We start from the raw sequence: 27,550 nt of genomic DNA, 5'->3' as shown, positions 1-27,550 counted from the left end.
CAGTGTCTTTTATTAGTATTTAACAGGAAGATAAAATAGGAGACAGGAAATTATTTCTTAAACACTTTTTGTCTTGTAACGTAAACTTTAGGGATACATTTACATAGCTAAAAGATGTTTTTAGCTTCTTGTAAGGACTATAATTTCAAGAAGTAGTGCAAGTTCAGCACTACAGCTTTAACATGAAAGATGTTTAGAGGAAACAACTTGGAGTTCACAAAAATGAATTGGTTAAGACTAGAAAAAGCAACTTATAAAAGAAATGCTGATTCATTTGCAGATTGGAACAGTTCAATTGATTTACTCTTCAATGAAAAAAAAATCATATTGGTGCTTAAAAAAAAGTTATGTGGAAACTTGTTATTACAAACACCGTAAGACTGACTCACGCTATTATGTTTAAACAATGTTAACTCTCACTATCACACTTAAACAGTTTTAATTAATTGCCTTGGGACACAGAAAATGAGCTACTGCTTTGCAAACTAGAAAAAGCAGTTTCTCAGTGTGTATAAATGGTTACTAAAAATGACTACAACTGCTTAAACAAAAGCATATTGTACAGTACTTATAGGTTATGAAACTAGTCAGAATACTAAGCAACGTTTTAAATGTCAAAATGCAAAAGCCACAATTTAATTTCAAAGTTTTTTGATGATATTTTTGACATGAACAATTTTGCTAATATAAAAAAGTTGTGTAGCTGCTTTGAAGTTATGAGATTTCCGTGTGAACATACAGGATGTTTTACAGTATTTAGACACATCATAACAAGTCAGTCATTAAATACACAGATCTGAAAATGGGGTGGGAAAAACATATGTTTTGTGAACATTAGGCATTCTACTTCTTTTTTCTTTTTATAAAATTTTAGAATTTTGGGGTACATGGATTTGTTTTTTCTTATTTTTTTTAAACTCTGAAGTAAATGTTCTAACAATCATTACTAAGTAACCAGCACAGCAGAATACAGCAATCCTTCAATCAAATAAAAACAATAAAGCTACACAAAGCACTTACAAGCAGTTATGGGATGAACAACAACAACAACAAAATCCATATCAGTTCACTAAACAGTATTCATGATAATCTCAATATTCCTAATTTTCATATTGAAAATTTGAAACATTTTGAATACTTTGTTGAAATTTTCTGACAAAATATTATCTTCCAAAAGTACTATCTTTAAGCATTTTGGCAAACTGAGAATCCTTTGCTTTATAAGTGTTTCAAGAAAAGAGAGAATAAACCTCTATTTTATATAATGAAATCTAATAAATACAAATGCATTACACCTTTTTTAGCATTTTAACATAGCAACAAAATCTGTAATCTTACTGTGGATCAAGCTATATTAAATACCAATACAATCGAACACTTAAGAAATTCTGAAATTGCTTCTGTTTGATGCATGTTTCGGTCCAATAGATAAAAGGGTAATCTTTAATTTTCCTCAACCATACAGGACTGTAACCAAGCTAATTAATTAATTAAGTCAGCACACAGTATATTTGCATTGAGAACAAAGCCTTTAACATATAAGAAAGATAAGTTTTTGACTGCAGGTCCCCAGATAGCGTGGCATAGAAAATAAGGCAGGGAAATCGGATTAGAATTGCCTAGTCTGGCCTTGGGTTATATCCCTGTCGGCATTGACCATTTACAGAAAACATTGGCTAAATTTCACAGAACATTCAACTTTTGACAGTTCATCAGCCACAACAAGGAGTTCTGGCAAAATATTTAAGCCTTGTGGGCTACTTTTCCAAATGTTCAATTAATCAAAAAGATTAATGGCAGAATGGAATTCAACACAAAATATCCACCCATGTTCACCCAATTTCCTGAGTAGGTTTCACAGTATGCTGCAAATTGCCTCAGCTGTACTGTTAGCAGCATTAGATATAGCTGTTTTAAAGCCATCACACACAGTAGGCACATTACCCCTTTTCTTGAAATGTTGTAGGGTCATTATACCTTTTTGCAGTTATTATAGTGGATGACTGCTAAGGGCCACTCTTACACTCTTCAAAAGTGCTTGCCAAACTGTCTCAGTCAATGAATAATTCCCCTCAACTGTTTCTTACAATATATTTCTAATAGTGTTTTCAGTTGAAAAGTCTTTGTACTGTTTTGGCTCTTCAGTATATTTCTGCCAACTCGCCATACTTAAAGATCTTACAGACCGTATTCTGGGAATTCCAGTGAGAGAGGACCCTGCACATGCTTTATACTCCACACAGCATTGTCTAGAACAGATTATCTTGTACAATCAGTAGCAAATAGATAAAGCCTTAAGAATTGCTAAATCCTTATTTTGACATAATCAAAAAACAGTGTTCTAACTCCATCTTCTGGCTAGTAATAATTGGTATGGAAGATCAAAAACATCATCAAGCAAATTCAGCTTGACATCAGGCTTTACTTTCAAACTTTATGCTTCTATAGTCTTGTTTCTTCTTTATGTGATTAAAGTTCTCTCTCCAGTTTATCATTCCTTTCACTTCCCTCTCACTTCTCCTGGGTTTGTGTTTAATCTTTGTCAAGCATCTACATAATCAACACTTTGTTAATGCTTTGGTTTAAAAAATGTAAACTTAATCAAGGGTAAATTTCTGCTTTATCTTCCTGAACATTATTAAAAAAAAAACAAAAAAACACACAACTAATTAGGTGATGAGAAACTGTCCTTGTATTAGGAAAGCATTATTAGTTGCACAATGCAAGATCTAATATTTCAGATTTCATAAAGGGGTTGAGCTAACAACTCAAAGCAGCAGGACTGCAGGTGTTTTTACAAGATTTTCTCTTTGATCAGAAACCTCCAGCATACAGTAGAAGAAAACTCAAAAAGTTCACAACAAAAACAGATGCCTAAAGTCATTTGTGTGTACAGATGAATTTATTCAAAAGCTGAAATGAGACATGTGGTGCATCTGCTTCCATTTCTCCACTCCCATCCCCTTCTGCAAAAAATGATCATTGTGGCTAAAGCCTTTTACACTGGTGATTCTACTGGGATGATGGACAGAACATATAAGCAAACACCTCTATTAAAATGAGCATACCACAGACTAGGAGTTATTACGAAAGGAGTGATACATGATTAGATTGCACAATTTCATATTATAGAAAATTGTAAACCTGATAGAACCCTGAAGCTGGCAGGAACAGTCATGGGACCTATTTGTCCCATGAGTTAAGTCTGGGCTTGAACTATTAATAAGAAACTATCATCTTGATCACATTTTCCTTTTTCTTGCTGTCTCATATGTGAATTTTTGGCAACATGAAAATTGAGAGCCAAGGAGGGTTACCGCAAAGAGCTGGATGGAAGCATCCTTACTGTAGCAACTCACTTTATCAGAAACTTCATGTACCCACAAAAGTGGGCAGAAAAAGCATCAAAATACCTAGAAGCATCAAAGACGGACAGACATACTTCCTGACTCAGCATGAGAGGACTTCCACATCTACATTCTAAGGTAATAGCTTTTCTCCACCACCATATTACATATTTAGTCCTGTAGATGGAAGCATGATGGATTGATGAGAGTCCAAGATTCATAAGGCGACCCACAAAAGTGTTGTTAGAGTTTTATAATGTTTTCATTTTACTTCACTCTGAAAATACTGAAGAATTTTCACATAAATACAACAGTATTAAAGCAGTTTTAAATGAGTGCCAAATACTCAGGAAGAATCTGATTCACATGTGTCCTTTACCAGTTCATTCTGTTCTCACATGAGTGCAGTATGATTCTGTCTGTTACCACACAATCTTAAATTGTTTTTCAAAAGAACCCTCTGCCCCATTTACTGTACAAGTCTAACAGATATCTAAATTGCACGTTTCCATTCAAGGTCTTTGTGAAAACTTTGTGTATAATGTTATATGTTGCAAGCATGGTACCACACCTGACTGCAATTCCTTAATACCTTACATTTTAAGTACCTGTTTGCCATATTTCAGCTATCCAATGTTGAAGCATTCTGTTCCTTTTACTTCAAGTAGACAAATGCAGAATATACAGTTCACTCAAGACATAGAAAAAATATAGAGGCTTTTGGGTGTGAGGGGATGCTATTTTGATTGACTTATTGGGAAGTTCTAACACATCCATTCTTCACACTGCAGTGCCATTAGTTCTCTTAAATCAGCACAACTTGGCATTGCCACAATAAAGGAGCAGTCCTGCCCTTCCTCAGCTGCTCATTCCCATCCCTGTGTCACTCCCTCTCTTACGCAGCAATAGCCTTCATGCAGACACGTGGCAAGGAACTACAAAAAAACCCGATTAGTTTTAACATGGATGAGTCCCCCAGTTTAGTTCACTGTGTAGTCTCATGAATGCTTGTGTCAGCACAGAGGGGGATGGTGCCAGGGCAGGAATAAGCAGACAGTGCTGGGAAGGACCACTCCTTTCAGCGGAAGCGCCACAAAGCATTCAGGGAATGGGAACACTTGGGTAGAGGTGTTCAGATTAGAAAGGATATGTCCAAAGGTAAAAAAAAAAAAAAAAAAAAAAAAGCTTTTTTGCAACTACATAAAAATTATTCTAAATTGGACATAGTTCTTAACATCAGAAAATTATCATGCTCTGACCCCAGAACTCAAAATTTTAATCAAGACTTGCACTGCAATTGTACCTCTCGGCCAACAAAAGCTGCTGTTGCACCACACATTTTAGCTAGTTCTGCTGATGATATTATCAGCAAAAAAAGAGGGGGGAAAAAAAAACCCACAACCAAAAACCACCAAAATGTGAAGGAACAATGAGGAAGGCTGGGGAAAAAAATAATAGAAGATATCAGAGACGAATAAAAGAGTTCAGCATTCCAAAATTAAAAAAAAAAAAAAAGAAAAAGAAAGAGAACAAAAAAGAGGGAGGCACAGAAAAGTTACTGATATCTCTATATCACTTGACCTTAAAAGCCATTGAAGTCTCGGCCTCCAATGTGCATCTTAGCAAAAACATTTCCTCTAAATAGCTGCAGTCCACAGAGGACAACATTTTAAGTCAGAAGTGTTTATAAAATTACTATCCCAGAAGAAAACTGTAGTGGGATATGAAGACTGAGAAAAATCACCTGCAACTGTTATCTAAGGCAATGAAAAGGAGAAACAAGCTCTCTATTCCACAGGATTTTAGGGATCTGTTACATTCTACTGATTAGTTAAGGACTCAAATTCTATGTGGATACCAAACACATTGAGAGAAAGCCTGACAGTGAAGAAACTGGAAACAAGTTACTTACTTGGACACAGACAATAAATAAACGGTGACAATCACAAAATAGTAAAGGAAAACTTGTGACACGCCATGAAAATTTAGGGATGGCTAAGGCATGCCCCTCTGTAATTCCCCCTAGCTTTTATCCTCTGAAAATCCAAAACAAAGAAAGCAGCCCAATGACAGGTTTACTGCAGGCTGAAGCTGTGATGTCCTATTCAGAGGGAAGAGGGAGATTTTAGTATCAGGAAAGAGGAGCTGGTGAACAGAAGTAAGTCTACATCATTTCCTCTATTGATCTTAATGAGTACCTGTAAGAAAAAAAACACATTACTGGCAAAGATGGTTTGAAAACAAAAAGACCTGGAAGAAAGTTATTCAAATTTGACCATGGGAATAATAATATTATTTTAAAAAGCCTGCCCATCTTAGGCGATTCTAATGATCATTTAGGAACATAACCATATAATAAGAAAACAAAACAAAGAAAAAAAACCCTTTGTGTTGCTCAGAAAAGTATGAAAACATTCCTGATGCACAAAACTATCCATGCAAGGTGGTCTGACTGCTGGCCATTTTAGCTACATACATAAAGAAACAATGGCCTGTCAATCACTTTCTTGATGTTTTCAGTGGAATTTTCTATAAAATACTTCATAGCATAAGAGTTGCAAAGAACATTTTACTGATTTATTTTCCTCAGTAAAAATCACAATCAGAAGAAGATGGAAGAGACCTTAATCCCCTTCCTCTTTCATAGCACCCGCCTATCTGACTGGTTCTAAAAATTACAGAACATACAGTATTAGACAAGTTGACTTACAAAGTCAGGAGACTACAACAGGTGTAAACCAAATGTTTCCCCAGGAATCGTACAAAACTTCACTTTGTTGTAAAAATGCAGTCCCTTACTCTAATGCCTGAAAGATTAAATAGCCAAGTAGTGTCCTACTAAGCTGCAGTTACATCTGTTATTATAGACTTATCTTTTGAAACATGCATGTATAGCAAACAGTCTGGCTGAGAATATGACATTCAGGAAACAACAACTGAATGTTGTCAGCTCATAAAAGCACTTTGAAAATAGCTAACAAGTGCCAGAATGAAGATTAAATTCAGATAATTAAAAGTTATGCAGAAAAATAAGTATGTGATCACGTAACTCCCATCTCCTTCATTGAAGGAAGACTGACATGGCTTACACGGCTAAAATACTAAATGAGGATAAAACAAAATATTCAATATGTTTGATGTATTGCATAACTTGCAGGCACTGCCCTAAATAAACAGCAAAGTTACTGGACATACACCTATGGAACCCAGCGGTGATATGACGACATCATAACCTCCATTTTACTGTCCGAAATTGAAGGGATAAAGAATATTAAGGACAAAATTCACAATTCAAAATTGTGATTTCCAGATCGTGTTTTGTTAACATCTACATTAGCTGTTTATTAATCATACAGATTTAAATCCCAATACTTATTGACTTCAATGGTAAAACTTTGTAACTTGCAATTGAGCTAATATGAATAGATAACAAATAAAGCACATACCAAGCAGTGGCCACATGCAACAACATGTGTTAGTGAAGTTGGACAAGTCAGTTAAACAATTTTGAACTAGCAGCAAAAACAGTTGCTCTTCCGTTAGAATGGCATCCTAGTGCTTTAGTGACCTCCACCCACCCACAAAATCTTTTCTCTTTTTTTAAATAAAATGAAATAGAAGAGAATCCCATACGAAGATCCCAGGCCAGGTAGGCAGTGATCACTGTTTGGAATGCAACCCCAGTGACCAGCTAACCACAGATGACACTGGCCTACAGTGTGAAAAATGCCCTAAAAATATGGGCTGCTAGACTCTTAAAGCCAAGTTAATCTATCATAAATGTGCAGAAACAGAGATACTCAATCTTTCTAAGCCTTGTATTCAAGGGTTCGGGGTGGGGTGGGGGGAAGAGTTGGGTTTGGAGGTTGGTTTTTTTTTTTTTGTTGGGTGGGGGTTTTTGTTTGGGGTGTTTTTTGGGGGGGTTAGGGAGGTTTCATGGGTTGTTGGTTTTTTTCACCCCAAGAGCTTTGCATATAGACTTCAGACACTAACACAGCTCTAACTGACGATCTGTCAAAGTTATTCTTTTAACAAGGAAGAAAATGCAGGGGTTTTACATGGAAGAATTCTTCCAAAATAATTTGAAAATCCTAGTATTCAAACACTTAAAATATATCAACTTTTTAAGCTTCACACAAACACAGGAACACAAGAGTATTCTGTATTAACCTCGACATTTTAACAAGTTTAGCCTTTAACTATGTACTATAATACTAGTTTGTTAAAATCTAAGTTTATTTGTGGGTTTGCCTATGTAACCAAAAAAACCAAGTAAAAACACAGTGATAAACACTCTTGGTTTAACCTGTTGGTCACTGCATGACTTTTCCCTAAAAAAATAAGTAGCCATAGCTAGCCATAAGGCAATACCCATACTAACAACATATATCAATATTAAATCAGTTACTGTGAATTTGTTTACAGTTTTTAAGTGAAATGCAGAAGACAGGATGATTTTCTGAGATAAAACACACACTGCTTTCAACACTAACTAGTTTATATTAGTGGCTAGGTAACCACTGGAAGTTACTGAATTTTAATCAACATGGGAAAAAAGTATTTAGAAAAAGAATCCCTTGCTTTAGAGGTTAAACCTCAAGTAACGTTGATTTTGAAAACTATGTTTTAATATGTAACACACAAGAATACTTCAGTATAATTGCTAGAAAAGGTGGTGATACCAAAACACTGGTGAAACTTGCATAGTACTTAATTTTGGTAACTAGGGGAGATAATTTTCATACAGATCACAAAAATTTAATTGCACATCTCTCAGAATCAAGCACAACTACCATGTTCTTTGGCGTAGTAGGCTGGAGAGTTTAAATAATTTTCCAATTTATCCGAAGTAGCACTTTGCAAATTCTGATGAGTGCCACAGCCGCAGTCACAACTGAACAGTTTGAGATTAAGCCAGTCTTTTCCTTTGTAACAGTCGAGTTCAGCTTGCAACACTATCAAAAATAAAAGAACTGTAAGCTAATTGCTGGCAAGTATGACGCAAGCGGTTTCCTAGGTAACAGCCCAAGTTGCTGAAGTGCCTGATCCAGCATTTCCTCATCTGTTTGCACTCACACCAGCAGTCTGACAATGTAGTCACTGCATCCTGTTTCACTCAGCAGCCAGCGAAACACAGAGCTTAACCCTTGACTAACATCTTTACAATTACCTATCATACCGATAAATTAACTTTTACAGTGATGTTTTGTGCATGCATTTTTAATTTTCTCACACCTTTGCAGTAGCTGTCTACACTGCATTTTCTTAATTGAGAAGGAAAACATGAGAAAAACATCATTTAAAATACAAAAAAGTAACATCTTTTAATTTGCATTTGCACTACTGAAAGTTTCTGCCACAAATCAACTTTAAAAAAAACTGTCACCTGCAGACTTTACATAAAACATCAAATTATCTGTATCTCTGATTTTAACTTTATAGTTCCAGAATTTTCCTGATTTTATACTATAGCCAAAGTAAATTAGATACAAACATCAAGAGGCTTATCAAACTACTCATTCACTTCAAATAGATGTGCATTCATATATAAGTAGGAAGCATGTTTTAAAAATGTATCACAAAACAGTTGCTGTATACACCAAGGAAAACAAAAATCACATTTTGATCTAAGGAAACATAGAGAGCATGGATCTCATCAGTGAGCTATCTTTCAGGGGAACTGCAGATTCTAGAGAAAAAAAATTCAAAAAAATGCAAAAGTTAGACTTTCTGACAAGATATTGCACAAAACATTTTGGCTAATTTTAGGGTTTATTTTTTAAATGTGAATTTGGTCATTTCAGGACATGAATAAACATGAAACAAACTATTTCCAACACAGAGCTTTTATGCGCTGACATTGGTGCTTATCCGGTGTAAAATATAACTGGTTTTCTGTACTATGGAATAGTTGTGGGTCACAAAGAAAGCAAAAAGGCAAGATAAAAGTAATATTTTTTGGTTAAAAATTCTGGGCAATGCTTCACCAAGGCAAAATGCATATGAAATTTATTGCTGAAAAAAAGTCTCCCACCTTCACTGACTGATCAACCCAGTGCAATTTTAAGTGGGAAATCCCCTCAAGCATTCTGAAATAGACAGATGACAGCCAGCAAGAGCAACCTGTCACAGCAGCTTCCTGACCACTAAAAGAGAACTAGGTATCGAAAATGTGAAGGTGCAGGGAGGAGGTGACATTAGGGACTTTTCACTATTTCTTTCACAAAAGCTTACTCACTCAGGAGTCCAGGTTCATATCAAGTTAGAACTGCTAACTTGATAGGAGACCTAAACCAGTCCTGGTTTTCCAGTAACTGGAAGTCTCATTCTTTCAAATACATCATGGATTCTCCAGTTTCTTGGGAGGCCTTCTTGCTCAAATCTAGTATCATAACTTATCCATTTTCCAAAACACAAAATACGAAGTGTTAGGCCAAGAAGCCCAGGGGTACAGACAAACAAGCGGCCTGAAATAAAACTCCGAAGAACACCATGCATGTATGCACTGGCAACTATACTTATCTAGAAAATAAGAAACAAAAAAAGGGCTACCGTGTTTACACAATATGATCAATGCTCTGGCTTAGTCAGCAATTAACTACTTGTTAGCATCTCAGTGATGTTTTTCTCTAAATGCGGATGTTTCCGTCAGCAGGCTTTTCTACTCTGTTAGTATAGTTTTCCTCTACGTCATTTGTTAGTTTCTTCCCATACACCTGCATTCCTCTTCGTTCTGCTGTTGCAGTACCCACGTAGTAGGTAGGAAGGCAAAAGAAAAAAGAAAGGTTTTCTTCACCAATAGACAATTTTCCTCAATTGAATAGAAAGCCAGCTCAGAAAAAAATAAAGGAAGTAGTCTGGTATGTGATTATGGAAATTCCAGAAAGAGATCAAGAAGTTTCAGGGATGAAGAGGCAATGATAGGCAGAAAACCTGTGATGACACAGGGCATGTTGAAGAACCTGAATATCCCTGTCGGGGAGGGAAGCAAACCAGCACAGACTAGCAAGACTACTGTTGCAGGGTAATGCTGGGATACAAAAGATTCCCCCTCCAACTCTATACAACAATGGATCTGGGAGCCCTGAGAAAAATTATAAGCCACATGACGGCTTTAGGTTATGAGATTCAAGGTTCAGACAGGTTCTCCAAAACTAAAACATAAAATGGTTGCTGAGGACATCTTTGATAAAATGAGTTTTTAGATGCCTGGATTAGAACCAAGCGGAGGAACATCCACATACAAGTTCTGTCAGAGGGCACTAAAAAATACTTATATCTAAATATGAACATAGGCACCAAATGACTTAACCATTTTGGTTATATACTTGATATATAACAAGACCATTTTGCATAGAAGGTTAGCCTCTATAAAGCTTGGAAGTCTATCCAAATACTAACGATTTAGTACTTTTGCAATACTCAGAATTGTTCTCTGCCTTATAACAATCCACCAACTACGGAATCCACCATCACGATACGCAGTTTTTCTCCAGCTCTGTCTCCTGCTATACTCTGACTGGGGCACGAGACAAAAAATACAGCTCTGTCCACCAAGCTAGATAACCTCCCAAATGATGCTCGTGACAAGACAGATGCAGGGAACTCATTCTTTTGGACTCTGGCTTTTCTTGGCTTACCCCTTTTCCTGAAATCTGCAGAGGTACCACTGCAGAATATCTCAAAAAGTGAAGCAGAGCTGATGGGAAGAAACAGACAGACCTGGGACACAGCTGGGAATCTAACAGACATGCTGAGCCAAAGTACTACTCAGAAATTGGAAGGAAAAAAAAAAAGTTCTGCAAAAGTCCAGTTAAATTTTCTTGCCCTGTGGAGACAAATAAAGCTCAAGACATCAGGACAGAAAATATTCTTCTGCTCCTACTGACCCTGTTACAACCCAAGCTGTAATCAGAATGAAATACCTCAATTAAATTTGTATATGAACATCAGTATTATAAAGATCAGGCAAAGCTTTCTTATAGCTTTCAAACATTACAGGAAGGTACACTGACAAATACATATCTTCTAATTCTTTCCCTCCATTTTGAATGGAGGAGAAGTCAAGGGAGTAAGATGTTCAGTATTTTTTTTTTTGAGGCACGGTTCATTCCCTATTATCATTAGTCAGCCAGCTACTCTTGCTACAACTACAGCACTTTAGCCAATACTACTCCTATTTCTCCCTCCTCACTTGCTTACAATAGGAGAGAGTTAGGCAAAACATAAACAAGATGGCTAAAGGCTTAGTCTTCTCCAGTAAAACCCCCCAAAAAACAACCTAGAAAACTTTCATCTCCTCTATCCAGGAAATAAACAGAGGATTGTTTTCAGCTTTGAAACTACCGAAGACATACAGATTCCCTTTGGGCAGCGAAGAGTAAGTTCCTAACTGTAAAAGCCTACATATGTAAGAGCTCAGATCTTACAAATAAATTTGCAGTTATGCTTACAGAGAATGAAGCAGGTGAGTAAGCACCTTGCATCTAACTTGCAGAATTAAAAGAACAAAATGAAAAAACAAAGAACTTTACAATATTGTATAATATCAAGGTAAAGATAAGGTCTGTATCAGGATGTCAAAAATAAATGTATGCGCCTTTTCAAACACAGTCTACTTATGTATCATTTTTCAATAATGGACATTTACATGGTACTGAAGTAAGGGATTCCAGAAACATTTTTATTCTGTAAATGCAAAGAAATATTTAATTCTTCTATTTTATAAGTTATATGTTACCAAATGTTCTACACGTTTTTTTAAACCATAATTTGATTGCTAGGTTTCTAAAAAAGTAAAATGTTTTCAGTCAGAACATTTTTATGTCTTTGCTGAAAGTTACCTGTAATTTTGGACCAAATTACATTAGTGATCTTGTAACATGTAGAAAGAGAAAGAACACACTGGTAGGGAGCGGTGTTAAAATTACTGTAAAATTAACAGATAAGGACAGGGAAAGAGAAAGAAAAATGACATTTCAAAAAAGACAAGACAAGCAAGTAAGCAATTTACTATTGAACATTAATCTCCTGGGAAGTTATTTTTCTTGTACTTTCAAGTCCTAAATAATTAAAAATAAAGACGTGCCTTCTAAAGGCACACCAATCCTGTCCATCACCAGACAGGTGAAAGGAACATAGCTTTAAGAATGTATTCATTTGAGGTTGTTAACACTTGCTACTAGAGAGCTAAAGTTATAAATTACATTAAACCCTGTGAATTTTTAAACAAGTAAGGACTATAATCTCAATCCTTAAACACTGTAAAACACATGTTCTTTTCCACTTGAAAGCTTAAGTGCTCTGCTGACTCTAGGGAGCTTCCTACTAGAATAAGTGTTAAGGCAAGTATAGAAGACTTACAAATCTTTAGCAATGAGATTTTAACAACAACTGGTCTCATACAAGAAAAATGACATAAGACTAACTACATACCTTTATAGGCCCATTATTAAAGCTGTATTGACTTTTGCAGTTAATCCTGAAATGGCATCTCTTTATTATATGAAACACAGTTTGAATCTTTTCTAAAGGTGTAAGATACTTTCCTGAACAAGATATCAATTTCATATTTACAGATACAACATCAGTTTCTAAATGAATTTGTCCTGAAATTTTATCCTTAAGGATCTTAATAATGGGTTACGCAAATTTCATATGTAAGCACAGAGTTTTACTCAGTTGTAACAAGAGTGTTTGAAGTTTGGGATCATCTAACTAGTTTTGATTTTTACTCTTCATAAAAAATTGTTATCCTTCACACACAGACTGAAGTACTATTTTCTTCTTCAGAACATTCTGACCATCATATCAGAGACATCTGCATTGTCTCAGAGGGTTTGAAAACAGGTCACCCTTAAAAGCAATAGCCAGCATCTGCCTCTGCTCATCTACTCCCGTTTTATCATCTTCATCCTGACATCATAGAAAATCACTGGCAAACCTATTATTTTCGAGCTTCTTTAAAAATTCTTTGTCATCTAACAAACAGGCTGCCAGTTATTAAAAATAAATGAATTAAAAGCAATGACAAAAAAGACTGGTCATTAACACAAAAGCTGTTCCAAACTCTTCTTTCTTAATCAAACTTGTTCAACCAGAAACTCTAAATATAAAGAAAAAATAGATTTTCAATATTACCATGGCATGGAAACATTCTGCTATGGTGAATAAAAAGTAGCAAGAAACTCTGACACAGATTCTAATTAATGCTTTTCTATAACTACATAAAAATAAGTTAACAGATACTTGTAATCAAAATACTTTCAACTGTGCTTTGCCGTAACAGCACAAAGCTGTTATTTACATCATGGTAATCACTCATTTTAGAGTGTGATTTAACTTCAGATAGACATACTACATTTCTTTAATCATTGGAAAGATCCTACTTAACATCCCTCAGCTTTTTACTATTTAAAAAAAAAAAAAGACTAGAAGATGCCTGGTTAAACACCTGTGTGCATAATCAATTGAAATTCTCTCATTGCAAGTTTCATTTGAAATTTGCTTTGTAACCATGCTTCAGTGATCCGCAAATGGATACTATGCTGCCCCAAAAATGCAGTTAGTTGAAACAAGGACAGAAAAAGGACACATACAGGGTGGACAACACAAGCTTGTTTGTGTTTTCTAGTTAACATATGAAACATACTGCTGTCTCCTATACTAACACGTTAGGCAGAACCAAGCCCCTGTCATCACTAATGTATGTGTGTGTTTACCCCAGTCTATCAGCAGCAGTACACAGCAGGTACATCTGTGTTTCAGTGCACTTTTGTATGGACAATCTCAATGGAAACAGTATAACCCAGATCAACATTCATCTTTCCCTGAGCAAAATAAAGCCCGCTTCTCACAGATCCAGCTAGTCAAGAGGAAAACTGTGCTAGTGTGCTTTTACTTCTTCCAGTCTGAGCCAATTCCTTCAGGGCAATGCCAGAGCAGATAGCATTTCACAGGCACAGCAGGATCTAAACTTTTTCAGTCTGCTAATCACACCTTCAGGTTTCAACACAAATTACCCTCCCCTACTACCCACACATAAGACCATAACTGCTTGTATCTACAAAAATGCAGTTTAAATTAACTGAAATTCAATTTCATACTATGTAACGCAGATAATTCTAAGGGTGTGAGAATGTGTAGGATACTATGGAATTGCAAGAGCAGGTATCAAAGAGCCTGTGAGTGCATTTACACATAACATAGTCTAGGTGGCAAACCAAATGAAATGAAGGCTAATGTGGACATTAATCAAGACAATAATCACTTAAGACTTCTCTCAAATACATTCCTTTCTTTTTAAAGTTGGTATCATTAAACTACATGCATGTAACTGAATTTTATTAACTACTAATGATGTCCTATAAATACAGAGATCAATCCCTGCCTCAGAGAAAGCTCACAAAAAAATCTGTTCATATCTATCCCTTCCAAAGTTACAAGCCCAGCCAAGAGGCCATCCACTTCTGTAAAGCATACACACTGTAAGGTTCCTTGGCCACCGTATATCTCTCACACAGAAGATTATGATATCCGAGGATTAGTGTTGATCAATCATCAAATGTTGAAAAACAGTAGGTATATCAGCAATTCATGTGAAAGGATAGAAACTGTTCTGGAGAGCCAAAAGTACTAGAAAAATTCACTGATACCTGTTCTTAAAAAAACCCCTGTACTTCTTATCCTATATTAGTAACTTAGAGTACCCAGAAATTTAGAATTCTTTTAGAAGAATCTACCAGACAGAAGGAACAAAACTACATTCCTGAAGTGGCAAACAGGTATCACACAACAGTGCTTAGGAGGAAAAAAAAAAAAAAAAAAAACAAACTAGAAAACCTCGGAAAGTAAGTTATGATTGAATCTGTAATATTAAACCGACTCTAAGAAAAATAAAGAGACCCTAAACATAAACACAGGCCTTTAATGTTAGGTCACATTGGAACAAAAATCATGCTAAAGATGCGGACAGTGAGCCTAGTATAAGAATGCCTTTTTTAGCCTTTAGTTTAGCTCCTATCCTGTTAAAAGGGGTTAACCTAATCAAAGAGAAAATGTAACACGACCCATAATGAAGGTTAAAAGAGACACTCTAATACCATAGTGCCTATGCAGGGAGTCATAGTTAAGCTGTTATTAAAATAAAACTGATAAGACCTCCCTCTGCAAACCTTAAGTTTCACACACTTTCAGAAGAGTTTATTCTATATGATGAACTTTGCTGATAAAACTGTACTGACAATAGATATAAACAGGCAGGTGTGACACAGGCTTGCTGTATCACCATCTAACAGTGGTACAGTTCCTCTGGGGCTGGGGAGCAGCACCGGCTGTTTTGGGCATGCTGAAAGTACTCACCCCAATTAAACCCCGCATCTATTTCTCAATTACTATTACCAGCATGGATATAGCTAAACCAATGTACCTATATTGCTAATTCATACCAAAAAGCCTGGAATGTTCCTCATAAAAGAGGAAAGATCCCTCAAAACCAAATCCAAAGCACCCAAATACAGCTTCACATGGTACATTTTCTATGATATCTTGAATAGCTTAAAAATAGTAAATTATATAGGAAAAAGATCATTTTAACATTCCAGGAAACAAAATTTCATTTATCAAATGAACAAGCGGAACATTTGCTGCAAATATGCCTTTAATTTAGTGAAGGTATTTGGCTTTGCATAAAGGAATGTTAGGGCTGGCAACTCAGTACTGGGTAACAAAACTTGTCAGTATTACCATTCAGTCACTTAATTGGAAATATGTCAGCTTTTTCCACACCTCCTGTACAAAGTGAGGTTAGCACTGGTACTTAAGAATGTTCCGCATAGTAGTACTGGTTTTCATAAATATTGAACTATCAAACAAATAAAGGGATATAAAAAAAAATTACTTGGATATCTGTGCCCTATTCTGTCCCTCTCCCAGTAAATCTGCACTTGTTTCAAAGGAACATGCTACATATAAAAGCTATGAAAAAGTAGGGATGGCCCAACACATCAAAACTTACTCCTGGTCACCAGCTGCCTATATTTATATGAATTACGTCCTTTCCCAAAACTGTATGATCTATTTTCAAATATAAAACTGCTCTGGAAACTATAATTTTATTTCAGCAATCATTCATTGTTATGCTGTCTGTAGTTCCTAGAACACTTCATTTTGTCACACTCACCTATAAGGCCATTCATTTAACCGGTCTTCCTAAAGGACAGATCTCTCCGATCTGTTTCTGTCACACTTCCCCTTCCCAAATACCATCATCTGTCAGTTTACTTGTTACCCTGTGAACTCTAATAAATTAGCATCTGTGGTTCCTGTCTGTTTGGAAGGCTGTAGTACTCTCTTATTTCCACTGGATCCTTGAAGTTATTGATCCTTTTTATACTTCACTAACATTCACTCGTATATTACACAGTCTGAGGGCTTGGATTGGTCAGGGCACTTTTACCTTAAATTTTCATTCCTGCTATTGAGTTGCAGAAAAGTGTCGTCCCCCCCCCCGCTTTTTTTTTTTTTTTTCTCATTACAATGTATTCTGTTGTGTCATTCCATCTTAGAATCATAGAATAGTTTGGGTTGGAAGGGACCTCTAAAGGCCATCTAGTCCAACCCCCCTGCAATAAGCAGGGACATCTTCAACTACAGCAGGTTGCTCAGAGCCCCGTCCAACCTGACCTTGAATGTTTCCAGGGATGGGGCATCCACCACCTCTCTGGGCAACCTCTTCCAGTGTTTCACCACCCTCAGCGTAAAACATTTCTTCCTTATACCTAGTCTAAATCTACCCCCCTTTAGTTGAAAGCCATTCCCCCTTGTCCTGTCACAACAGGCCCTGCTAAAAAGTTTGCTGGCATCTTTTTATAAGCCCCCTTTAAGTACTGATAGGCTGCAATAAGGTCTCCCCAGAGCCTTCTCTTCTCTAGGCTGAACAACCCCAACTCTCTCAGCCTTTCTTCACAGGAGAGGTGTTCCAGCCCCCTGACCATTTTCGTGGCCCTCCTCTGGACCCGCTCCAACAGGTCCATGTCTTTCTTATGCTGAGGGCTCCAGAGCTGGACACAGTACTCCAGGTGGGGTCTCACCAGAGCAGAGGAGAGGGGCAGAATCCCCTCCCTCGACCTGCTGGCCACGCTGCTTTTGATGCAGCCCAGGATACGACTGGCCTTCTGGGCTGCGAGCGCACATTGCTGGCTCACGTCCAGCTTTTCATCCACCAGTACCCCCAAGTCCTTCTCGGCAGGGCTGCTCTCAATCCCTTCATCCCCCAGCCTGTCTTGATACTGGGGGTTGCCCCGACCCAGGTGCAGGACCTTGCACTTGGCCTTGTTAAATCTCATGAGGTTCACACGGGCCCACTTCTCCAGCTTGTCCAGGGCCCTCTGGATGGCATCCCATCCCTCTGGCATGTCAACCACACCACTCAGCTTGGAGTCCTCTGCAAACTTGCTGAGGGTGCACTCGATCCCACTGCCTATGTCATTGATAAAGATATTAAACAGTACTGGTCCCAATACGGACCCCTGCGGGACGCCACTCGTCACCAACCTCCATCTGGACATTGAGCCGTTGACCACTACCCTCTGGATGGGACCATCTAGCCAATTCCTCACCCACCAGACAGTCCACCCATCAAATCCATACCTCTCCAGTTCAGAGAGAAGGATGTTGTGGGGGACCGTGTCAAAGGCCTTGCAGAAGTCCAGATAGACGACATCTGTAGCCCTTCCCATGTCCACTGATGCAGTCACTCCACCATAGGTGGCCACTAGGTTAGTCAGGCAGGACTTGCCCTTGGTGAAGCCATGCTGGTTGTCTCAAATCACCTCCCTGTCCTCCACATGCCTTAGCATAGCTTCCAGGAGGATCTGTTCCATGGTCTTCCCAGGCACAGAGGTCAGACTGACTGGCCTGTAGTTCCCCGGGTCTTCCTTTTTTCCCCTTTTTAAAAATGGGGGTTATGTTTCCCCTTTTCCAGTCAGTGGGAACTTTACCAGACTGCCACGACTTCTCAAATACGATGGATAGTGGCTTAGCAACTTCATCCGCCAGTTCCTTCAGGACCTGCGGATGGATCTCATGGGGTCCCATGGACTTGTGCACCTTCAGGTGCCTTAGATGGTCTCACACCTGATGTTCTCCCACAGTGGGCGGCTCTTCATTCTCCCAGTCCCCGCCTTTGCCTTCTGCGGCTTGGGCAGTGAGGCTCCAGCACTTGCCGGTGAAGACCAAAGCAAAAAAGTCATTGAGTACCTCCGCCTTCTCCATGTTCCGGGTAAGCAGGTCTCCCATTTCGTTCTGGAGAAGGCCCACATTTTCCCTCGTCTTCCTTTTGTCCCTGACATACCTATAGAATCTTTTCTTGCTGCCCTTGATGTCCCTGGCCAGATTTAATTCTATCAGGGCTTTAGCTTTCCTAACCTGATCCCTGGCTGCTCGGACAATTTCTCTGTATTCCTCCCAGGCTACCTGTCCTTGCTTCCACCCTCTGGAGGCTTCCTTTTTGTGCTGGAGTTTGTCCAGGAGCTCCTTGTTCATGCATGCAGGCCTCCTGGCATTTTTGCCTGACTTCCTCTTTGTTGGGATGCATCGCTCCTGAGCTTGAAGGAGGTCATCCTTGAATATTACCCAGCTTTCTTGGGCCCCTCTTCCCTCCAGGGCTTTGTCCCATGGCACTCTACCAAGCAGATCCCTCAAGAGGCCAAAGTCTGCTCTCCTGAAGTCCAGGGTACTGAGCTTGCTGTGCGCCCCCCTCGGTGCCCTAAGGATCTTGAACTCCACCATTTCGTGGGCACTGCAGCCCAGGCTGCCCTTGAGCTTCACATTCCCCACCAGCCCCTCCTTGTTGGTGAGAACAAGGTCCAGCATAGCACCTCTCCTCGTTGGCTCCTGTACCACTTGGAGAAGGAAGTTATCACGGACGCGTTCCAGGAACCTCCCGGCTTGCTTATGCCCTGCCGTGTTGTCCCTCCCACAGATGTCGGGGTGGTTGAAGTCCCCCATGAGGACCAGGGCTTGTGAGCGTGAGGCTGCTCCTATGTGTCTATAGAGGGCCTCACCCGCTCGGTCTTCCTGGTCGGGTAGCCTGTAGCAGACCCCCACCGTAATGTCACCTGTCCCTGCCTTCCCTTTAATCCTGACCCACAAGCTCTCGGTCTGCTCCTGATCCATCCCCAGGCAGAGCTCCATGCACTCCAGCTGGTCATTGACAAAGAGGGTGACACCCCCTCCTCGTCTCCCCTGCCTGTCCTTCCTAAAGGAGGACACTCCAATCATAGGAGCTATCCCACCACGTCTCCATGATGCCAATAAGGTCGTAGCCCTGCAGGTGCGCACATGTCTCTAACTCCTCTTGTTTTTCTTGCTAAGCATTGTTTTCATCCACTGAAAAAGTCATGTTGAAATTCAACGTTTCCTTGCACTCTTCTTTACTATCATCTTAAACTATTCTTTCAGCTCTCTCTCCACATGGTTTCGTCCTGGAAAAATGGGTGAGATTCCAACAAAATATTCTATGGCTGTAGCCTCCTGTGGCCTGCCCTCCCTTCTCATTTGGCAGGCAGAAGTTTCTCATCTGTTTTCCTCCACAAGTTTTTGCATCAACAATAGAACAGACCACATCTCCCAGATTCCCTGCCTGTAATCCTTATCTTTGCACAAAGTACAAGATTTACTCTTTTCCATCTTCAGCAACTAGTTTCTGAACACCAGATGTGATAGTTACAGTTGGCTTTGTTCAGTGATTTGTTTGAATGATGGTAAGGCTGCATGAAGTTTTCATTTTTAGGTATCAGAAAACCAAAACAGGAGGAAAAAAGCTTTTTTAAAAATATAAGTTTCCTATCAAACGTCAAAGCTTTAACAGAATTCCTGCCCTCCCCAGTTCTGGTATTTACTCATGACATGAGAGATACTCTAATGTGGATTCTTAGAGTTCAGCTCACACTGCAGACTTGCCCAGTGTTAGGGCATATTTGATAGGGTCTCTTCACTTCCCATTCACCTTTTTTCATAAAACTTCCTGGAATTTGATATCTTTGAAACTTCTAAGGCCATAGTATTCAATCAGTTCAGTTGGTCAAGTTCAACTATTAGGATGGTACTGTCAGGCACATACATGCACACACATACATTGTGTCAAAAGATGAGTCTTTTCCTCAGGAAAATATACCTGACTCCTGTAATTCTCTTCCCTTTCATATTTAACCTCACAAAGTACACTGTTGACGAACCACAGCGTGGAGGCTGTCCTCTTTGCCATTCTAGAGACTCTCCTGGAAACCTTTTGTTCCTCATCTCTTCAATTTTCTTTCATAAGTTTAAAATGTCTTCCTAGTCAAAGCTGAAAATTAGTACTTTATCCCATTTAGCCTGTTAGTTTTCTTTGACGCAGTCAATCACACAGTTCTTGGAACTTTCTCTCCCAGCTTCCTCCATTTCTTTCCTACTGGCGCTCTGGTCACTCCTATAATATGCCACCCTCACCTTCCTCCAAATTTCTCCAGCACTTCCACAGCAGTTGTCTTTGATCTCCTTCCTTTCTCCTTTCATGTTTCCTTTCCAGGAAACCACACCTGCAGAAACAGTCAACCCCCTTTGCGACACTGATGACTTACAGACATGTTTTCCTGCTTTTAGTGTACTCTTTCTGTCCAGAACATGAACTGCCACCAAGTCTTGGATATCTAAAAAACAGCTTAAGGAAAACTTAGCTAACAGAGTTCTTAACTGCACTCAGTCTCCCTAATAGCATTCTTTGCCATTCTCTGTGAACCACTGTATGGTCCTGGTGGTCACTTTGCCAGAGGATACCATCTTAAACTCTGACCTCTCTACATGTCTCTATGGGCAGACCATGCTCAAATCATCCTTTCTTTGCGGTATAATAATTCAAGAATATAAGTTCAGGATGGAAAAAAAAGAAGAAAAAAATGAAAGAAAGAAAAAAGGATGCAACTCTTAGCAAGAGTCTTCTCATTTCACATTTCATCTAGCGCAAAACATTTTGTCAAGGTCAGAGAGGACCAGACAAAACCAATATAATCCTACTCATCCGAAACATGGTTGCAAAAACAGTTTTCCAAGACTGTTGCTTTCAGCACGTAATCCTTCTCTTTGTATATTCCCCACACTCAGTTGCATCCCATTGAAATTGATTACATTCACAGCTCAACACACCCACATTTCTACCTTGATTTTCCCCATAAGACAAACAATAAAAACCCAAGAGATACGAAGATTCTGTTAACAACAGAAACATATCTTGACATGCAGGTACATTTGTGGTAAGTCATTGCAATCATTAGAGGAAAACTTAAAATTTCAAAGAGCTAGTTTGTCAAATACATAGCAAGAAGAGCTACCTTTTATGTTATTGGCTGCAATCAACAGGTAAAGGTTCACGTTTCTAGGCTGCAAACAGTATCTGAATTGAACAATTTTAAGACACTGTAAAACACATATTAACAGACAGCTTCTGCACTAGAAAGTTTATACCCTGAGTACTTAAGGACAAAGTATAATTTGTTTCACAAATGGGTAACAGACACAGATATAAATTGTCTCAGCAAATAAGGAACTGCATTAATTTCAAGTTACATAAATATTTTAGACTCTTGAAATCAAGTCCTGATCTTCCTAAGGTAATACATCAAAGGTACGAGATAGCTTGGAACAGAAACTGGGGAGAGGTGGTGGTCAATCCAACAACCTAACCACAAGACAGTTCTTCCTGTAATTAGCAGAGCACAACATGAAAGCAGTCTTTATCCATGAAATATCCCAGCTTTCCTACATGTTTGAACCTAGTCAGGTAACTAGGAAAAGTATCAGCTCTGTCTGCAGACTGTTTTGGACACATATCCTGTATATTTAATTAGGAAGGCCTATTCTTTACTCAAGGAAAAACATGAATTTTAGAAATCACATATTCTTTCTGGATTCTGAGAAGTTGCTATGTATGAGTTCCTACACACAGTTATTTGCTCTCATATACATGTTCACCACCATGTTAAAGAAAAAAAAATATTTTACTACAAGATTTTTCAGGATCAGGACATAGAGTATTTACAAGATCTGCAATACTGACAAGCACCTTTTAGATTCCTAATTCTGATTTGGCTTTCATGCAGAAAAAAAAATAATTAAGTGCTAAATATGCAACAGTCAATGTAGATAAATCCTATGATACCAGCCAGGGTAGGTACAGCTAACAGATTAGCATCCCATTAATACATGCAATCAAAACATCATCTACATGAAATCTGTAATACCAATCAATACTGCAGTCATACTGCTAATAAGCAATTCCCTTCTAGGTCCAAGATGAATACTGAAGGAAGAATACAAAAAGCCTGCTTACTGCTAAAATCATATGAATTTCTGTGAGCAGAAGTGTTAATATAGTAGAGTTCAGAAAAGACATTGCATTTGCATAATTTTTAGCCTTAATTTTAGTCATATTGCTTCCTTCTATGTGTATTTATATATTTTGATAATAGCATTTAAGTATACTCACATAAAAATTTAAGGATATAATCTATTCAAGACTCTTTCCTCCCACCTCAAACTGCTAGCCACATGTACTGCAGAAAAGCCACACACAGCATAAATTTGTAGACTTTGGTGGCTAAAGTAAGCATGGATACTCATATAAAAGGTAAGAATAAAGGTAATCTAATTTTATCAACCTTCCAGCATTATAGTTACCATACCTGTTCAATTAGAGAAAGCAATAATCTATTTGTCATAAGGATTGCTCAAATTAGAAAGCATTTATAGGATCGTGCTCACAGGGCCTCTTTCCACTTCTACCCCAGAAAACAGTGATAGCTCCATCCAATTCCAGCGTGCACACACTACTGGTTGCACATACCTGTTCCCCCCGACACACACCCTCCATCCACACAGACCCCTTAGAATTGTTGGCTTGTGAGCTTATTAATGAAAAAAACAGTCACCTCAATATAATTATTTTCTCATGTATTTAACTAGACAGAGAGTCGGGCCTAATTTCAAATCAACAAGTAACTGAAAACTTAAGCTCAATACTAGCACTCCCTATTTTCCTCAAAGAGTAACTAAAATCTACACAAGAGTAAAGTTTTTCACAATGAGAACAATCAGGTATTGGAGTAATCTCCCCAGGGAAGTGGTGGATTCCCCAACATTGGACACTTTTAAGATTCAGGTGGACAGGGTGCTGGGCCATCTTGTCTAGACTGTGCTTTTGCCAAGAAAAGTTGGACCAGACGATCCTTGAGGTCCCTTCCAATCTGGTATTCTATGATTCGATACATCTGTCTTTTTTGTTCTTATGTACCGCTGCTTGCAGAGGTTCATGAAAACCTCTACATACAAGAGGTTCAAAACAATCATACAAAATACATCTAATAGAATCACAATAGCAACTTAGCTCTCATTCATCAAAGTATTCCTGTCTTGGTGGACCTGCAGGACATTCCTTGTACTCCACTGATCTTCCTGACAACGCTCATTAAACTCACTCTTAAAATACTAATATTGGAAAAGAATCATTGGAATATTTTATAAAGATCTGCAAAACATGCAATCAGTCCTTAAAGATAATTCACATAATAAATGCTCTCTGAAAAGCACTAAGTGCATACATTCCTTCTGTTTCAAGGAAGCAATATAAAAACCTTGTAGTGTTTATTCAAATAAAGTCACATGTTATGGGCTTACTTCTCTCCCCCGCCCAAACAATTGATGTCTTATCAGCTCTGCAATGTCTGATCTCTCTCCAAGTCAGACAGATCAGAGGATTTAACCTGTGTTATCCTTATAAAATCACATATAAAATACTGCAAAGAACATATATCTATGAATCCCATTTAAACTGTGCTTAATAAAACACAAATATTTATTGTAAAGCATAATAGACTATTAGGAAAATAAAGACCTTCAGATCTCTCTGTTGTTTCTGTTCACTTCTAGTGATAACAAAGATATTAAATTCTGGAAGTCTACCAAACAGTTACATTTTATTATGAACAGGTATGATTTAAGTACTGCCAATAAATTCTATGTATTTAGTTATGGTTGACATTTATAGTGTTACTTAAAGAATAATAAATGCCTTAACTTGAAATACACGCATGCCTTTAGGAAGTGAGCCAAATATCAAAGGAAGCATTTAGTAACTTGCATAAGAACAAATATCTTCTATCATCTAGAAAGGTTAATGAAAACACATTTTCTGAGGTTTTTGAACTGCAGACAAATGTGACAGAAAAAAAGAGCATTTACTATCCAGAAGGGAACAGAGAAAGTAAATTATTATACGATATTCCCTACATACCTTAACTGCTAGTACAATATTTTAATGTTTCTTTCATAGCATGCATTAGATAATTTGAAACTTATTGAATGAGTTATTTCTGAAGCCTGTTACAGCATACTTGCATTTTAACCTTTTATGCAAAAACAATTACCTCTGTATTATACTATTGTGCAAGCGCAGGAAAAGAAATGCTCGAAAACTACTCCACCGTTTCAGATTCACCTCGTATTTCCTCAGACCTATTTCACAGTCAATCACAAGAAGTGCATTAGGGAATACATGTCAAAGCAAAACCAGAAAATTTCATTTAGTACCCATGAATTTCCGCCACAACAGTAGTAGATGGGGGATTCTACAGCAACAATCACTTCCCAGAAACTGTTCACTTGCACGTTTATTAAATACACTCCCCTTATTCTCCCTCCTATAACGGGCTGATAATCCGCTTGCAGCAGCCTCGGGCCAGTTCCACCGGCAACACAACTCGATGTTCCTGCAGTTCACGTGCAAGTTCCCAAATAAAAACAAACTCCCCACCCCCCACCAACGGGGGGTTGCGCTACAAAAAACAAGACTCATTGAAAAGTTTTCCGGGAGGCAGAAACCAACAGAGTTCCATTCAAGAAAACTGAGCGTTTCGGGCATCCCTCCAGGCTCTACTGAACAGCCCTCTCTTCAGTAAAAAGAAGTTTCTTAAATCCCATCAACCCAAACCTAATGTTAACTTATGTGGAGCGAGGAAAAGAGGGTGAGAGGGAAAGAGAGAAACGAGAGACAGTAATCTGCAAGGCAGAAGGACAGCTGCCACTCAAACAACGCCAACATTTGATAAATAATATCCCTCAAAACCTGATATTTCTTTAGCACTTGGCAATCATTTTGTCGATAGAAAGCGGGAAGTGCCAAGCAGCTAGAAAGCTATGGTTTCTTTCTCTCGTAAAGTCTGCCAGAAGCGGAGGAGGTGGTGGGCTTTGGAGAAGAAACAATCAAAATAACAAGGTAGCTGATAGCTGAAGATGTTTGGTTTGGGGTTTTGTTTCAATCAATAAGAACTACTTTTTAATATTTAAGATCTTATGAAAAGCGAGCAAGCCTTCTGTCCTATAGCAAATACATTATTATGTTTTAGCTTCTATACAGACATAAAGGATTATATCGATTCTGCAGAACGAGTTGAGAAACCCGCTATTTCGTCCATTCCTCTAACAGGAGTTTGACAGCGGACATCCAGCACAGACATATACAGCAGTTAGGAAAAGCGAGTGGCGCTCATTCCTCAGAAAGTTTCTCCCTCCGGTTTCGGAGACACCTACCTGCTCTCTGGAAATGCAAGGCAACGAGGGTCTCCTAAACATTTTGCAGCTGCCATAGTAGCTGGCCGAAGTTTCCCCTAAGGATACGCAGCTAGATCTCCTCCTGGGTCTGATCACAGGCACTTTTTCCTCCACGCTGGGGAGCCGTGGGTGGTGATGATGCTGGTGGTGCACTCCTCGGCTCTGAGCCGAGAAGATGCCGTGCTCCACGCCACAAAGCGCCAGGAGGCAGCCTGCCACCCCGACCGAACCGGCAAGCAGCGGTCTGAGGGCTGGGGGGAGCGAGTGAAGGCTGGTGAGCGACACCAGCCACACCAGGCTGGAGAAGACCAAAACGAGGAGGCTCCGGCGCAACTTCAGGGAGCTCTGCAGCAGGGTCAGCGCTGCCACCGAGCCCAGCACTGTCAGGAGCCTACCTAGGACCATCTGCGGCTCGGCGGGGGGCTGGGACTCCTCTTCGTGCCCCTCCGCGGGCAGCAGCCACTGCAGCGCCACAAAGTCCCCCGAGTAGCAGCACACGGGAAGCGCCAGCAGCCACCAGCGGGTCGTGCCGCCGCCGTGCTCCCCGCGCCTGCCGCCCGCCAGGTAGCAGGTGAGGAAGAAGAAGGCACAGGCGATGCTGAAGAGGGGGCTGAGGCAGCGGGACAGGCACAGCAAGGCGTGCAGCGGCCGGGGGCTCCGCCAGCTGCTCCCGTCCTGCTGGCCCCCGGCGCTGCCCCGGCCGTGAAAGGCCAGGAGCGAGAGGACAACGGCGGTCAGGGCGCCCAGGCTGAGCAGAGCCCGGCAGGAGGAGGAGGCGGCGGCGGCGGTAGGAAACAGCAACAGAGAGAGGAAGCTCTTCGGGGGGTCCTGGCTCAGGGGGGTCGCGCAGCTCTTCACGTAGCCGTTCCGCAGGCTCTCAGGGCTGCTGCCGCTGCCGCCGGGGAGCGCCAGGGGGGCAGCCGCCCCGCCGCCGTCCGGCTGCTGGCAGTGCTGCGGGGGTTTGCTGGGTCCGTGGTGGGAGGTGGCCGCGGCGGCGGCTTCTCTCTCTTCCCTCATGGTGGTCGCGGACACGGGAGGGAGGAGGACGGGGGAAGAGGCGCGGGTCGCGCTAGCTCCGGCCCGGCCGCGCCTCCCTCATCTCCTCAGGAGAAAGGCGCCGGGCTGAGCCGCCGCTTCTCGTCCGCGGGCAGCAGCGTCCGCAGCATGGTGGGTAAAGACGGGAAAGAGAGAAAAGGTAAAAGTCTCGCTCGCTCGTTCGCTTCCCCCGAACGGATCCAGCGGCAGGGACTCGCTGTCGCCTCCCAGCGCTCACCGGCAGTAGCGGCCGCTGGCGAAGCCCCGGCGGGGGTGGGAGTGCGGCGAGGAACAGCCCCCGACCGCCGGCCCGCCCGCCTTCCCTCACGCCGCTGCACACGGCGCGCGCGGAAGCCCCTGCGGCGGCACGTGCCCCGGGAGCGGTTGCGCGCTAACTGCCACGCGCTAACGGCCTCACGGTAGCGGGGGCGGGGTGGGGAGGCGCGCTCGCGCTCCACGCCCGGCGCGAGCCGCCGGCTCCTTCCCGCCGCCCCGTGCCCGGCGGCTGCCTGCCCAGAGGTGACAGG

At 40.1% G+C, this 27,550-nt stretch overlaps 1 protein-coding gene across 1 annotated transcript in view; it reads right to left on the bottom strand.

The window, feature by feature from the left end:
• PDE3B (phosphodiesterase 3B) overlaps positions 1-27,233 on the bottom strand; it is a 96,167-nt gene extending 68,934 nt beyond the window's left edge. Inside the window, exon 1 of the mRNA XM_076344062.1 lies at positions 25,968-27,233. Coding sequence (XP_076200177.1) covers positions 25,968-27,005 — 1,038 coding nt within the window. The 5' untranslated portion in view covers positions 27,006-27,233. The remainder of the gene's footprint in view (positions 1-25,967) is intronic.
• Positions 27,234-27,550: the final 317 nt, after the last annotated feature.

The sequence above is a fragment of the Aptenodytes patagonicus genome, chromosome 7 (genome assembly GCF_965638725.1).
Source record: "Aptenodytes patagonicus chromosome 7, bAptPat1.pri.cur, whole genome shotgun sequence".
In the NCBI taxonomy this organism is placed as follows: domain Eukaryota; kingdom Metazoa; phylum Chordata; class Aves; order Sphenisciformes; family Spheniscidae; genus Aptenodytes; species Aptenodytes patagonicus.
This window is presented reverse-complemented; position numbering and strand designations above follow the sequence as displayed.